General features: G+C 62.9%; 1 protein-coding gene across 1 annotated transcript; it reads right to left on the bottom strand.

The window, feature by feature from the left end:
- Positions 1–2,112: 2,112 nt before the first annotated feature.
- KLHL30 (kelch like family member 30) lies at positions 2,113–13,389 on the bottom strand. The gene is made up of 7 exons (XM_036086453.2): positions 12,461–13,389; positions 11,096–11,231; positions 9,171–9,257; positions 8,522–8,677; positions 7,286–7,474; positions 6,544–6,689; positions 2,113–5,109 (listed from the first exon to the last, which is right to left on the bottom strand). Exons 1-7 carry the CDS (start codon positions 13,232–13,234, stop codon positions 4,858–4,860), a joined length of 1,740 nt encoding a protein of 579 aa, XP_035942346.2. The 5' UTR covers positions 13,235–13,389; the 3' UTR covers positions 2,113–4,857.
- Positions 13,390–16,080: the final 2,691 nt, after the last annotated feature.

Genomic DNA, 16,080 nt, shown 5'->3' with positions numbered 1-16,080 from the left:
AGCCTGTCTGGGATCCCACTCATAAGTGAGGTGTGAGCAGGCAAAGCAAAGACCCTCAGCATGGAGGCCAGGTTGCTTGGGTGCCCCACTTCTGGGTGGCTGGCCTGGATTCTCTCTGCAGGAACGTGATGCATACTGCTCTCAGGGCCCGATGCCATTTGGCCCAACCTACACTGTGGAAAGGTGAAGCTCGGGCTCTGTCACCTTTGGAAATACTGGGGCCTTCTGGGAATGGAAGGATCCAATTTGGGGCATGTGATCCTTAAGATGTTCATGTGACTTCATTTCCACCTCAGAGTGGGGGGCCCTAGCCCGCATGAGGCCGGCTTTGAGGACAGGAGCTGTTGCCATGTGAAAAACAGTTATTTTCCCAAACAGTGAACAATCCTAGTGATGTCATGGGCCCTGCCAGAGGACCCAAATCAAATCTGTTCTGGTGCTGGTACAAGCTCCCGACACACTGGCCCGCGGTGATGACACAGCCTGGCTCTGGGGCTGGAGAGCACAGAGGGCCAGGACCTTTAGGTGGGGCTCTCTCCATGTTTTGGGGTCCCATTTCAAAAATGAAATCCACCCAGAGGAGGGTGGGGCTTAGGCAAGGATCACACAGATCAAGGACCAGTAGAAACTGGGTTCTGGTGATTGCAGACAGCTTGTCCCCCTGCAGCAGCCCCTGGAGTCGGCACGGGGGCAGCATCTGGGCTGAGGTCACGGAGCCCAGGGTGGAAGTATGGAATGAGCGGCCACAGAAAGGAGCCCAGACGGAGCCCGAGGTGGCCTCCCCCATGCACCCTCATGCTCGGCTGAAACTTAATCCTCATTCTTGGGCCCTCATGTCACGGCTTCAGCCCTGGCTTCCCATCAGCCTGCTGTACTCAAGCTGTTCCCACTCTTCTCTTTTCCTCCAAAGAAGGACCTTTGCCGATGAAGTCATGGGAATAAAAGCTCCCTTTGCCCCCGAAAACAGTGGGAGCCTGAAGTCAACTTGTTGTGTGGCCTCTCAATGTCCAGGCAGGCGACTTTTGCAGCTTACTGGAACCTTCCAAACACATGACATCATCTAATTCTCAAATCGTGTGATTATCCCCATTGCACAGATGAAGAAACTGAGCCTGAGATCTTGGGACTGGCCCAAGGTCACTCGTCCGGCCTTTGCAACTTGGGGTCAGTAGCTCATGCAGTGAAGAGTTACTCCATTCCTGCTGCGTGCCAGGCACAGGGGCGAGTGCTGGGACTAAGCCATGTGCATCCTGGACAAGTCTGTGGGCAACCTCAGCCCCCACAGGGGAAGGGTCCTTTCTCACTTCTACCCAGAGTGTCTCTTGGCTTATTGTCTGCTCATTGTTTCCATGTTTTCAATTAATTCACTTAAAAAAATCAGTCTAGCTCGCCTTCAGTTTTAATGTAAGAGGGTAGTTCTGTCTTGCCATCTTGAGAAGAATTATATATATTTTTTAAAGATTTTATTTATTTATTTGAGAGTGAGAGAGAGAATGAGAGAGAGAACACGAGAGGGGGGAGGGTCAGAGGGAGAAGCAGACTCTCTGCTGAGCAGGGAGCCCGATGTGGGACTCGATCCCGGGACTCCAGGATCATGACCTGAGCCGAAGGCAGTTGCTTAACCAACTGAGCTACCCAGGTGCCCGGAGAAGAATTATATTCTTAAATGCAATTGTGATCTCAATGGCCCCCAGCCCCTGCCCTGAAAAGCCCTTGGACTGACTATCAGCGTTGAGGAAACCCTGCTGGCCCCCAGGGTGCTTATTCCAAATAGGAAATGACGTCCTCCATGAAGGTTCTCTCTGAAGCCCGCTTCCCTCTTCAGTTAATCAGCGTCATGCCTGGCCACCCTCCCATGTGCCTGCTCCGGGGGCCCAGCAGAATCAGATGCACACGCAACAACAGTAGCCATACTGGGAGCTGGGGGGCCCTGGGGATCAAAGATGAATGACACAGCCCTGGAGGAGTGGACATCCTTACCTTGCATGTGGCTGTAACCACCCCTTCTTAAGTCACAGACAAATTCCTGGTTGAAACGCTTACTTTCCCTTGGGCCAACTGGTCAACCAGCCAACTGGAACCATGGTCTGAATTGACAACAGTGAACTGTCATTTGACCAGTTCGTTTATTACAGATATTCACATGGGACTGTCAACTGCTTGATTCCAGCCATCACTGTCCCTGCCTAGTACAAGGAAGATGCTCAGTAATCAAAGGGTCTTGTCTGGGGCAGGGGGGTACCAGAAAACCCATGTCCAATGGAACTGGCTCGAAGCATCCAGGACCCTGGTGCATTGGGGAACCACAGAGAGCTGAGCCTGACTTGGCTGCATTGGGCCTGGCTCCTGAGGGCATTGCACAGCACTCTCTGGCCACCAAAGTCTGAGTTCTGCTGGGGGGGTCTCAGTTTACCCAACATTGTGAGAAAGACAACATGCACCCCCATGGCAGACATGAGCTCTTTGGGGCTGGGCAGGTGGTCTCACCCCTGTGGGCCTGAGAGTTTGGTGGACTTTTGCACATGCTCCAAGGTTATCCATTCTCCTTTCTAGAAACCCATACTAGCCCCCAAACCAGGGGCCTTTGATAAGGGAAGAGGCTGGCTTGGGTCACTCCACAGACATTCCCTGTGCGCATGTCCATGGGTGTCTGTCTTCCATGAGAATCCACCGAGTGTCCAGCTAGTGCAGTAGAAATCTTCCATTTGCCCATCCTGGTGCCCTGCCCACTCTTCTCTACCTGCTCTCTGCCAATGGCCGTTCTCCCTTGGATTCTGGTTGGGTCTGGCCAGTGGGAGGCACCAGCAGGAGATCAGGGGGCAGGAAAGAGAGTGAGGTTGGGGCGTCTATTCTGCCACTTCATCCCCACTGGGCCATAGGTGATAGTGGCCCAGGCTGTGTTTCTTTAGCAAAGGCCCCAGGTCCTTGGCACCCTCTCCCTCCTGCTCTCTGTCTGGAGGCTGCATCCGCTCCTTCCCATGCAGAGGGGCAGAAAGCTGGCAACAGCTCCCCACTGTTGCTCGGTTCCCCACTGGGAGCCTCTTCAGCCCTCGCTGAATTCCCTCTACCTGCCCACACCTTGGAAGTAGCCCTTTGTTAGACTGCCCTCTGTTACTCAATTTCAGGGGTCTTCTGTTTCCTCCCGGGACCCTGAAGGACACAATTGGCCTGATCTAGGTGCCCCTGAATAGGGGCGGCTCAGCGGGTCAGATGAGGGGCAGCTTGGCACCTAAAGGTTGAGGACCAGGCCCTGGAGGGGGCTGTGCTTCTCCCACCCCAGACTCTTCCCCCGCCCCCCCATTGCCGTGAGGTGTGCAGGAGCAGAAGCAGGCCTTACTCGAGAATACCACCTTTCCAACCCATTCGTGATAAAAGAAGTCCATTCAACATGTTGAGTCTTTGTTTTGAAACAGTGTTTGGTTGAGTACCTTCAATAACTGTTTAGAAAACATTGCAGAGGATTTTCATAGGGAAAGATTCAAGGATCCCAGAAACCGCCATCTTCATGTTCATCCACTCCACTAGCTGACCAGGTGGCCTCGATCTGGAGCTCTTGCTCCTTTGGAAGCAGATGCCCAAGAGGCCCTGCTCTGTCTAAGCCCCGGGGGACAAGTTCAATCATCCCACAGGAAACGGGCATGAGGCTTCAGGTCTGGGAGCAAGGTGGACGCGAGGGGACCTAGGGATTCCTTCCTTAGAGCCCAGGGATGCCAGAGGACTCTCTGGTCCCCAGGGGGTTTCAAAGACGAGCCTTCAAGGAGAGGAAATTCAGTCCAGAGGGAGGCGGGAGCTCCCGAGGCCCCAGACGGTCAGTGCCAGGGCTGGAGCCAGGCTGGACCTAGGACCCCCGACTTGTAGCCCCGTGTGCCTCAATGAAGTTCGCAACAAAGGGGGAGGGCCACTTAGCACCAGTGAGAGTCCTTCAGTGGGATACCTTGTTAAGGACCAGTGAGAAGGAGTGGGGGGGGTGTTGTACCAGTTCTCCGTGGGACCCCAGTCAGACTCAGGGGGTGGGGGCAGCCCCGAGGAACCCTGAGTCACACTGCATGCTGGTAGGGGAGCCCATTGGGCGCTACCCTCGCTTAGGAGGCCACCTGGGAGCGAGGCACCAACGTGCCCAAGAGGCGTCCCCAGAAATCCCTGCAGGACCCCACCCTCTCCCCTCGTGGGCCCACTGCTGGGGACTTTCATTCTTACATTGGAGAAAACCACCCCAAGAAACAGGGGAGATCCTGGTCAGAGAGCATGCCTTCCTGCTCACCTCCCTGGGAAGCCTTCGCTCACCCTCTCTCCCTCAACCCCCACAGAGACAGCGGACCCTCTCTCCTGACCCCACGCCCTGCCTCCTTCCTTCCCAGTGCATAATGGACGTGGAGCCTGAGGCCCAGAGAGGGGCAGCTGCCGGCTGTGGTCACACAGCTGAGGGCCAGGCAGAACAGGCTCGCAGAGGCCCGGTGCCCACGCACCCCAGGACCTTTGCTCTGTGATGCAGCTTCCTGGGCCACTCCTCCCTTGTGCAACACCATCAGAAGCCACGGGTGGGACCCCCCGGCCGGGGACGGCCACCATTCGGAGTGCTGTCTCAGTGCGACCCCCGGGGCCCCTTGGCTCCTGTGTCTGAGGCCTCAGACCCGCCGTGGGCAAGAGAGCAGCTTCTCCCCTCCATGCGGGCGGCCGGAGTCCAAGCCCTCACTGCGTGCAGTTAGTGCGGTGGCTGTGGGGACCCAGACTGTGTCCTCTGATGTCCCTGGTGGCCCGAGCCCAGCACCGAGTGAACAAACAAGCACAACCCCAAGGGGGGCCATCCCTTGGGGTCGGGGCACAGCCGGGCCCTGCCCCCGTGTGACGAGGAGCTGCTCAGGGCTCCTGGGCCGGGCTGAAGGGCTGGGTCCACTTGGACACGTCCAGAAAGACGGTAGAGGCCCCGTGGTAGAGCCAGAGGCGGGGCAGGGAGCCGTGGCGGGTCCAGGCGTCGCGCCCCCGGTCGTAGGCCTCCATCTCCACGTGGTAGTCGCCGTCCATGCCCTGCCAGCGGCCGCCGGTCGCGTACAGCGTGTCGCCCAGCGGCACGAGCGCCCCGTTCTCGTGCAAGCTGTGCAGGGACTGCACCTGCGGGCGGGCAGCGGTCAGGGCCCCGGGGGCGGGGGGCGGGCGCCACGCAGAGAGGACAGCCAGCGCCCTGTCCTGCTCCCTGCACCCCACCCAGGCTGTCCCTTTAGTGGGGAGACCCCAGCGCTCTCCCCTCCAGCCCACATCTTCCGGGACCACATTTCCAGGCCCCTTGCTTTCCCAGGCCCCAATTCAGTCATATGTGAAGTCGGGGTGTCAGATGGGCTGGGGGACATGGAAGCCCGAGCCTGGAGCTGCCTCCCGGGGCAAGTTCTGGGCCGGGCTCTGACTCACGGTTGCTCTCTTGGAGGGGAGAGACGTGGCCTCAGCTCTGACCCACACACACACACACACACACACACACACACACACACACACACACACACGAGGGGCCGTTCATGCCTTGGGAGCCTCACTTTGCCCCCGTACCTCCTGCCTCGGCCCATGGCCTGGGCTGGGGCTGTGAGGTGAGAGCCAGAGGCCAGAGAGAGATGTGGATCCTTCTGGAAGAGCCCAGTGTGCGTGGGAAGGAAGAGGCCCGTCTGTGGCCTGCACATGAAGGTGGTCATGGGCAGCCAGCCCCCCTCCCCTCAGGCCTGGAGAAGGCAAAGTGGAGCCCCTCATGGCTGGGATGCCCCCCAGAGCAGTGGCATGGGCCCTGCCGAGGCCTGGCCGTGGTCCAGCTGGGAGGGCCCAGAAAGAGCCGGCCTGGCAGGACCCACCCTGCACCTGTCTTGCCACAGTAATGGGAGCCTCCAGTCAGCTGGGCGCTGATGCCAGGGGACAGCTGCAGGCGGCAGGATGGCAGAGGCCCCGCTGTGGGCCAGCCGGCCAGGGCCGGGGTGAGGGCAGGGAACAGTCCACCTCCTCTGGCCTCCAGGAACTGAGACTCAGGGCAGGTGGGGCGGGCCCGGGCTGTTGGGCTAGTGCTGAGACCACCGCCATGGGCACTGGGCACCATCCCTCCTCTTTCTCCAGAAGAAGTGCAGAGAAAGACTAAGGCTAAGATGCCCAGCAGGGCTCTCTCAGTGGCAGAAGTGATAGCAAGGAGGGAAATGGGGCACCAAGGAGCTGGTTGCTCCCACTCTCCTCACAGTCAAGGGGTCCCTTCCCTGCTCGGCCACCCCCACGGGTGGGAGACACCCTCCGGGGCCTGGCCAACACCAGGCTGTCCCTGCAACACTCCGGGCTGAGCCTGGTTTTGCTCCTGGAGAAGAACAGACCACCCCGTGCTGGGGCAGAGCACCACGGTGACCAGGAGCCCCCGGTCCTTGGCTCTCTTGTCCTCACTGGGGCTCCGCCCGGGCTCTGGGCCTCATCAGTCCCTTCACTGTGGTGACATCCCCAGGCCCCACCATCCCCAGGCCGGCTCTCTGCAGCGTCAGGGGTCCCGGGTGGGGGGGTGTCGCCCTGGGAGGTGAGGCTGAGACCCACCTTCTGCCACAGGTTGGCCCCAGGGTCGTACACGTAGACCTTCTTAGTGTTGTCGCCGACCAGGTAGAGGGCCCCCTGCAGCGCGGCACAGCGCGGCGAGGACAGGTACTTGGGGAGGAAGGGCGAGGCGATCACGCTCCACGCGTCTGCGGGGACAACGCACCGGGCCCACCCTCACCAGGGGGCCTCTGCCTCTTTCCCGTCCGTCGGCCCGGTCGGGGGACTAGGCGCCCCACCTGACCCTGGGTCCTGTCGGTCTCCCATGGGACCCTCACACCCACCCTGCAAAATGGGTTCTGTGATCATCACCATCCAGAGGGTGAGAGGGGGAGGGGGGGAGAGACAGGGCAGGAAGGCCACCGAGCCAGGGAGAGCCCCCCCTGGAGCCCCAAACCTGGCACGGAGCCCGGAGCCAAAGCCGGTGTCCACCAAGACTTGCAGGCCTGGGCCCCTGCTCCTGGCCCCTGGGGCCGGTTCCAGGCAGACGTCACAGCCAGGCAGCTTCGGGACCCGCAGATGGGCTCCGCGTCCCCTGCCCCGGGCACCCTGCCACCAGGCCTTGTTCCCTGCCCCCTGGGCCCCCGCCCTCCTCCGCTGCCTCGTCCACCTCTGCTGGGGCTGTGGCCATGGGTAAGAGGCCTGTGGCTGCCTGCTCCCTGCCCCCCGCCCCCGTCCCCAGGGCCCCGCCGTCCGCCGCTGGCACCCAGCCCCACGTCGGGGGGCGTGGCGGCCGTGCCCCCACCTGTGATGGGGTTGTAGCTCTGCAGAGCCAGCGGGGTGTACTTGCAGGCGCGGGACCCCACCAGGTACAGCCGGCCCCCGCAGCCAGCCGCCGAGAAGTTGCTGACGTACTTGAGGGCGGGGCTGCCGGGCGTCCAGGCGTCCGTGTAGGGGTCATAGCTCTCCACCTCCACCGCGTCCAGAGTGGTGCCTGCCGGGCGGGGTGCGGGTCAGGGCTGCCGGGCCGGGCCGAGGGAGGGGCCCTGCACGCGCGGAGGTGGCAGCGGGCACCCTAGGAGGGGCGGGGAGGGGCGAGGGAAGGAGGGCGCGGCCTCGCCAGGCTCGTGACTTACCCCTTGCACAGCGAGGGAACCGAGGCAAGGCCGCTGGCCCGAGGCCACACCAGGGGCGTGGGTGTGGGCACCTGGGCCCGGGGAACACTCGAGTCCAGACTGCACGACGGGGGCCCCAGGGCCACGCCTAGGTGCCCCCCCCCGCCGCCCCGGCCTTGGGCTCAGGACCTTGTGTGCGCTCTCTGCTCTCAGCTCGGGCTCGGCAGCCATGGGGGCAAAAGGGGCTGCCCAGGGCAGGTGGGGCACCCAGCCGTGGCCTCATGGCCAGTCTGTCACCCACAGGGGCCTTGGGAAACTCTTGCTCAGCCACAGTCATTTTGTTTTTCAATATTTATCGGACCATAAGTGTCCCTGGGGTGACCCTTGCCACAGCTCTGGGGTGTCAAGGGGATAAGGTGGGCCTCTGTGCTCAGGCTGGGGGCAGGGTGGGAGCAAAGGTGACAGCAAAGGGGGAGCCACTGTGGGTCTCCTCACCCCAGGGACTCCATAGAGGGGGTGACCCTGAGCGGAGGGCTGAGCCCACGGCTCTGGGGACGGGAGTGTTCGGCCCTGCGGGCAGCTCAAGGCCCCAGCCCGCCCCGTCATCGCTCTGCTGTCAGAGTCCTTGCGGGAGCTGGCCATGGAGCCTCATGCCTGAGCCTCACGCCGGAACATGCAGACGGCAGGTGGCCCAGCCTGGCCAGGCGCCCTGGTGGGGGCGGGTTAGCCAGATGGCGGGCTCCTGAGGGCAGGAATGGGGGAGCAGGCCTCTGCGGTCCCTGAGGCCGGGGGTGGGGGCTCTCTGGTCCCTGGGGAGGGCCTGGGGGTGGGGAGCCATTGTTGCGGGACTGAGAGGCTCCCAGAGGGGGCGAGGGGGCTGCAACGAGCAGGAGGCTGCCGGGGGCCGGCGGAGAGAGAGGCCTTACCGCCAATGGCGTAGACCTCCCCGTTGAGCGCGGCGCTGGCGTGGTTGGTGCGGGCCTTCAGCATGGGTGCCACCGGCTTCCAGGTGGCCTCCTTCAGAGGGAAGCACCAGGCCTGGGTGGTTGACCAGGTGTCTGTCTTGGTGCCCCGGGAGCCACCTGTAGGAGAGGTTCTGTCCCCTCGGCCTGGGGTGTCCAGGCTAGTGGGGGCTGGGTACTGGGGGTCCTGTCTCCTTCTCCCCATGCTGGGCCCGGGGGTGGGACCGTAGGTGGCACGGGTCCCTCCCTGCCCCGTAAACAGGGAGGACAAGATCCATGGTTTCAGATCTTCATCAGTGGTAACTGTTTCACCAACCAAACTGTACACGGGCCCCTAAGTTCTCAGATACCAAAGAGCAGGGTGACCCGCCTGCCCGTCACACAGCTCCTTCTGGGGGGCCCTGGCTGAGGGAGCCTAGTGAGTCCACCCCGGCTTTCCATGTCAGAACACGGAACGGTCCCCTGCGCCCACGTGTGGACCCGTGGATTTTAAATGTCCTTGTTTTCATGTCACAGAAATGTCTGGAAGAGTCCTGCCTGAGCCGGAGGGGACAGCTGGTTCTCGGTGGCGTCACGGTGATCAGCTCCCCAGACGGCGCTGCCGGGAACCCACCTGTGACGTAGACGGTGTTGTTCAGCACGGCCAGGGAGAAGCCCCACTTGTGGTAGTCGGGGAAGTCCGGGAGCGCCATCCACCTCTCTGGCCGGAAGGGAGAGAGGCAGAGGGTCAGGGTGGCTGAGCTCGCTGCTGGGGCCTCCCCTCGCCCCTCAGCGCCTCTTCCCACGTGGGTGCAGGGGTGTTCCCTCACCTGGGGAGGAGCAAGCGGCCGGACTCGGCGGGCCGCAGTTGGGGGGTGGGGTGACACCCCGACTGTTCCACGTGCCCCTGCCGGGTCTGGCTTGCAGCGGCCCCCACCTCCCCACGCCGCCCCCTGGAGCCCAGCACGCAGACCAGACACAAGACTGCACCTGGGGTGTGCGGGGAGGTGGCCTGGGCTCTGGGGGCAGGATCTTTTGGCCCCTGGGTTGGGTCCCACCTCTCAGATAGGGTAAGGGGTTAAAGGGCCTGACCTCTGGTCCCTAGTGGGTTAGAACACAAACATCATTCATTCACTCGTTCCTCATTCATCGCTCATTTCTTCGCCCTGAGCACCCTCTGTGCTGTGTGCAGCATGGGCATGCAGGGGTCACACAGGGCAGGACACGGGCCTTGCAGCACCCAGGGAGAGTCCAGACCCCCGCTCTGGTGTACTGCTGTGTGGCCCTGGGGACCCATGACCTCAGTTTCGTCTTCTGTCGAGGGGGGTAGCTCCCACCTCACTGGGAGGTGTGGGGGGAGGAGTATAGACGACCTGCATCTGTCATGGGGCCACTACTCCATCAGCGGACCTGAGGATTATTGTCACTACGGCGAGGGACAGAGTCATGCACCCAACTTGGGCCACACTCAAGGAGCTACATGAGGGTAAACTGAGACAAGAGATGAGAAAATGTTTGAAAAAATAAAAATGAGCATCTATGTGGGAGTGTCCGAGCCAACGGACACATTTTGGGTGCTCATGGAAGGCTGTGAGGAAGACCCAGGCCTCGGGGAGGTCCCCCGGGAAGATTCTGTGTACTATTTGCGACCATCTTTGGGACATGCAGAACTCCGGCCTTGCTGGGCACTTGCCCTCTGGGCAGGGACTGCGTGTCCCCCTGACTCATGTCTGTGTCACCCCAGGGTGGGGACGGCCCGGCGGTCACCAGGCCTTTGCCTGCCAGTGTGCCCCTGCTGTCCTCCCCTTGGGGGTGGAGGGACAGCTGCTCCCGGGTGCAGCCAGCAGAGCTCATCTCCTGACGTCAGCCCCCAAATCCCCTCGTCAGCCCCTGACCTGGGACAGCCGGCCTCACGCTGCCCAGAGCCCGCCAGCCGCTGACGCCATGGGGGTGGCTGGTGACTGGCCCAGTGGGCCCGGGACACCTGCCAATACTCCTCAGAGCTTTCAGAAGAGCTTCCCAGGGCCAACGTGGCCCCTCCAGAGACCCTGCTGCCCCCCCACCCTTCCCCCTTTCCCGGGCGACCCTGTGATGGGGCCCCAGGCAGGAGAGGCCCAGTCCGTGCCCGTTGGGTCTGCATCCCAGCTACGTGAGGAGCCCCATCCACAAAGGAGGAACAGGTTTGGGGCTGTGAAGTGAGCGGCTCAAAGGCTGGAATTAGGACCCTGTTTGAGCTGACCTAGTCCCTGGGCTCCTACCGTCCAGGCCACTGCACCCCAGCTCCCCGTTCTCCCCTTGGGGCCAGGGTTCCGTTGGGCACGCAGGGCGTTTGGGGCAGCAGAACCCTTTACCCTGGGCTCCGGGGCCCAAAAAGGCCAAAGTTGGGGGCTGTGGCTGGAGGGTGAGGGGGCCACCGTGCCCCGGCTGTCAGCCTCCCCTCCCCCTGCGCTGGCCTCTAGGCTCTCCTGCAGCCCCCCTCCCTGTGAGCACCTCACCCCCCCACCTGCACGGCGACACGAGGGGCTCGCGGGCCGCAGGGACAGCGTGCGGGCTACTCACTGGCCTTGCTGTTGTAGAAGGCGAAGTTCCTGGGGTGGGGGGCGGGCTCCTCGGTGCCCTCCTCGTCCTCCTCCAGGGCCCGTCCCCCCACCACCACGAGCACCTCCTCCAGCTTCTGCGGGAGGGCGAGCAGAGCCTGCGGGCAGGAAGGCTGCGTCAGAGGGGCGAGGAGCGGGCGCCGGCGGCCTCGGGGGCCTTCTCTGGGGCAGGGCTTTGGTGGAGCAGCTGTGTGTGTGCACACGCATGGGGTGCTGTGAGCCTGTGTGTGTGCACACGCGTGTGTGCGTGTGTGTGCGTGCGCGCCGTGGTTGTCTGGGGCCAGGCATGGCGGCAAACGCTCAGGACGGGAAGAGGTGGGGCGGCAGGTGCACGTGTGCCCCAAACCTGAGCGCTGTTCCCTCCCAGCAGTCCCCCCGTACCCATCTTTGGAGCCAACCCCAACTCCGTCCCCAGTTCCTCCCCTGGGCCAGCATGCGGCGTGCCGAACTCGGATGGCCCTGGCTGGGCGGGAAACGCCGGAGGCTTCCACTCTGGTTGGCAAGTGGCCACTGCTCGGAGCTCCCAGGCCCCCAGGACTCCCCTGCGTGTCCGGCCCTCCCCCACGAGGCCTGCACCTCCCACAGCAGCAATTCCAAGGTGGCCTGGTGGCACCAGGCTGGCCCACTGTGCCTGGCAGTGCCGGACAACAGCACGGGGTAGCGCTTCGCCCCCTCACACCCCGACCCTGGCCCGAGCTGGGTCCCCAGGCCTGGCTCCTGAGGGCTCCTCCAGGCAGGGCCCGGAGCAGGCTGCCCAGCCACGGACAGATTCATCGGGTCTGTGTCTGTCACTGTGTCCGGAGCTGCCCTGCCTGCCATGCCCCCCGCAGCACAAGCAGGACGCGCACCCCGTGAACGCTCGAGCGGGTTCCTAAGGGGCAGGTGGCCTGCAGCACTCTCGGCCTGCGCACACGCTGTGCCCACTTCCTGCACCGTTTTCCCTCCTGCCGGGCTCCGAGCCCTCCTCTAAGGCCCAGGTAAGGAGCTGCCTCCTCCGGAGAGCCCCCCTGACTGGCCACCTTGCCCAGGATGCCCCCAGCCCAGCTTTGGCCTTTCTCACGCTGCCCTCGGTCTGTTTCCAGGTTTGTCCGCACCAAGCTGTGGGCTCTGACCGGGATTCGGACGGTCGCTTGTGGGTTGCCCTTCCCCTCTCATCCAGGGTGTGGGACACACAGGGGCACCGGGGATGAATCGTGATGCCCTCGCAGGTAATCAGCCCAAGGCAGGTGGAGCTGCAAGGCTCAGGGCGTCGGGGATAGGCACACTCTGCTCTCCACCCCCGTGCAGGTCGGGGTCTCCGGGGCTCCCCTCCTCGCCCCTGGCTCACCTCATCGCGGCCCTGCGACAGGGCCAGCCGGCACGCCTCTGACTGCTGGATCAGCGGCTCGGTGGCCAGCAGCCTCTGCACACAGGGTCTGGGCACGGCGTCCAGGCGCACCAGGCCGAGCAGCTCGGGCAGGTGGGCGGCCCGGGCCGGCGGGTCATGGCGCACCCAGCGCAGCAGGGCCTCCAGCCGGCTCTGCTCCGCTTGCACCTGCAGGAGCTCGCCGGCCAGACAGGTGGCCAGCCGGTCCTGGGGCAGCTGCAGGAACTCGTCCTCCTGCGCCACCGCCTCGAAGTTCTCCCGCAGGAAGGCCCAGGCCTTGGCAGCCACGCCCAGCAGCCCCTGCTGCTCCCCAAACTCGCAGATGCCCAGGCAGTTGGTGGCGTCCAGCTGCTGCTGCAGGTAGCGGCCGCAGACCTTCTGCACGGCGGGGAAGTGCAGGCGCGCGGCCGTGCGGGTCAGCGCCTCCACGTTGCCCTGCGTGACGGTCAGCCGGCCCGTGTACACGAAGTCCACCAGCTGCCCCACCACCGCGGGCTCCACGTCCCGCAGCTCCACGCGCGCCGAGAAGCTCTCGGCAAAGTCGCCCGCAAACATGGCGTGGAAGTAGGGGCTGCTGAGCGCCAGGAGGCCGCGGTGGCAGGGCAGCTCCCGGCCCCCCACCAGCAGCGTGACGTCGGCCAGCTTGGGCTGCGAGCGCAGCCGCCGCAGGCCGTCCAGCATGTCCTGGGCGTGCGAGGGCAGGTGGAAATCCAGGTCGTCCACGTGCCGCACCATGGCCGCCAGCGCCAGCGAGGGGCCCCGCGGAGAGATGCCGGCCGGCCGGGATCCTGGGGAGAGAGGGGGGCAGGGTCCGCCGGGCGGGCACGGCTCCTCCACCCGGGTCGCCCATCCTTCCAGCCCTCAGTCCTTTCCACCTTCCACCAGCCCTGGCTGAGCATCATAGCCATGCCCAGGTGTGCGGTGGGCTCAGGGTTAGTCCCGTTTTACAGTGAGAAGGCTGAGGCTCAGAGGGGGCCGGAGACCTACCCACGGCCAGGTAATCGGGGCAGAGCGAAGCCAGAGCGAAAACCACACCCGGCCCCCTCCACAGCTCTGGGCTACGCAGAGCAGACCCTCCGGAGCCTGGGGATCCCTGTGGCCCCCCACCTCCAAGTGGATTCCCCTGCTCCCGGATCTGACCTTGCTGGGGAGGATGATGAGGGCCTTTGGAAGCTTTCCTGCCCCACCGATCCTCACTGTCCACGGTTACGTGGAGCCTTGGGCTGCCATGACCTTGCTGGGTGACCTTGGTCCCAGTTTTCTCAGCTGCAGATCCAGAGGCCGGCGGGGAAAGGGGCTCTGTGGTCACAGTGCTCCCCACGGGCCAGGCTGTGTCTCGAGGGTGGGGTGTGCCCTCCTCACGTGGGCCGCACGAAAACCCTGTGAGGTGGGTGCTATCAGGGTCCTTGTGAAGGGGGGAACCACAAGCACGTCACCTGTCCAAGATCACACAGCTAGGACATGGGGGAGCCAGGCTCGGGGCCTATGCGCCGAACCCCCAGGTTACAGGTCCCCGGGTGTAGGTTGCTAAAGACAAATACAACTAAGGGGAACTCTCTGGACAGCGATTTCGAATCAGTGTTCGTATCACTGGATTCAGCAAATCCACTTCTGGCTTATTTAATTATGTGCATATTCATTTATGTACTCCTGACATTTTACCCCAAGAAAGCTGCCCCAAATTTCACCTGAAGCTACCTACAACCCCTAAAAAAAGCTGCACCCCGGGACATGGTCTGTTCACCAGGGGGCGCCCTCCAGAGCCGTCAAAGGGAAGGAAAAGGGCCAGCGGGCCACGGGGACCAAACCCTGGTGAAATAAGTGTGATCAAAATAACAAAGCCCTGGGCGCCTGGGTGGCTCAGTTGGTTAAGCGACTGCCTTCGGCTCAGGTCATGATCCTGGAGTCCCGGGATCGAGTCCCGCATCGGGCTCCCTGCTTGGCAGGGAGTCTGCTTCTCCCTCTGACCCTCCTCCTTCTCATGCTCTGTGTCTCTCATTCTCTCTCTCTCTCAAATAAATAAATAAAATCTTTAAAAAAAAAAAATATTAAAAAAATAAAAAATAAAAAAAAAATAACGAAGCCCTGACTGGGTGTTATATGCAAACAATGAACCATGGAACACTACATCAAAAACTAATGATGTAATGTATGGTGATTAACATAACAATAAAAAATTAAAAAAAAATAACAAAGCCCTGAAAAGAGAACCGTGAACTGTGGGTGCCAAGGGGCAGGGAGGGCCCTGCTGAGCTATGGCACCGGAAGCGGGAGCTTAGGCACCCCCCCACACCCCCCGCCCCACTGGCGCCCCTACAGAGCAGGGCAGTACCCAGGGAGCCCAGCCAGGACAGGACAGGTCAGGGGCCCCGGCCAGCGTCCCTCCTGCCCGACCCCCTCCCAGGGAGGCCCTCTGGCCGAGTGAGGACAAAAGATGAGCCCAAGGCCACTGCCCAGGCCTCACATTCCTGTCATCCCTGGGTTCCCTGTAGCTACTACAGCCCCGGGAGCCAGTGGGCAGGGTGCCCACCCACCTTCTCATGGGGCCTCAGCTGCGTCTGCTGACACCTGCCACCCTCAGGTCCCAGAACCAACGGGGTGGGGGCTTCCGGAGAGTCTCAGAGCCTCAGCCTGGTGCCTGTCCAGGCCGGCAACGAGGAGGGCTTCAGCGGGCAGGACACAAAGGGCCTGAAGCCAGCAGCGGCTGGGCACTGGACACTGGGGTCCCGGCTGCGGCTGGAGGGTGTGGTCGGCCTCCCCGTTGCCCACCTCTCCAGCCAGGACACCGAGGGCAGTGTGCCGGCTGAGCCCTCACCGTACCCCAAGGGGCCCAGCTTGACCGGGGCTTGGGGGCTCTGTGTCCAAACACCCAGCGGTGTGATCTCTATGCCCCGCAGGTTATCCCACCATAACCTGCCCTCCCCTGCAGCTCCCTGCCCCAAATCCCACCTCCCGTTCCCCGATGCCTACACTCCAGAGCCCCTGGGACCCTACCTCTCAGTCGGCCCCTGGACCTTGGAGAACTCAAGCCGGAGAATAGGACTTCCCAGCCGGCGAGGGGCACGGAGGGCCTGCTGGGCTGGGCTGGGCTGGGCTGGGCTGGGCTGGGCACCACGTGGGGATGGACAGAAGGGTATTTTTAGCACTGTCTGCATTGGGAGGGAGTGGGGGAGGGAGAGAGGTGATGCTCCTCCCAGGCTGTCTGCTCTGAAAGCCCACACTGGCCCCGTCAGGAAGGCTGAGGTCTCCTGGACCCCAGGGACCAGGACGGACAGCAGGAAGCATTCCAGGGGGGATAGTGGAGCCTGGGCTGGAGACTCGGGGCGGGTGTGGAGGCCCCAGCTCAGGGCCTGGGTGTCCGTAGGGCCTGACGGGTACTCGCTTCTCTAACGGTCATTGACAGGTGCCCCAGTGGCCTTTTGTTCATCTCTCAACCGGGGGAAAGTGACTATCACAAGGAAATGCAGATTGGTGAGCAAAGGCTTTCTAAACTTGGGGTCCGCAGTGGTGGTCGGGAAGCCTTTGGTGGTTAAAGCGGGGCCCAGAGAGGTAAGGAGGCATCCCTGAGTGCTTTGCTGGGC

The sequence above is a fragment of the Halichoerus grypus genome, chromosome 4 (assembly GCF_964656455.1).
Source record: "Halichoerus grypus chromosome 4, mHalGry1.hap1.1, whole genome shotgun sequence".
Classification (NCBI taxonomy): Eukaryota; Metazoa; Chordata; class Mammalia; order Carnivora; family Phocidae; genus Halichoerus; species Halichoerus grypus.
Note: the sequence above shows the minus strand (reverse complement) of the source record. Positions and strands in the feature narration are given on the sequence as shown.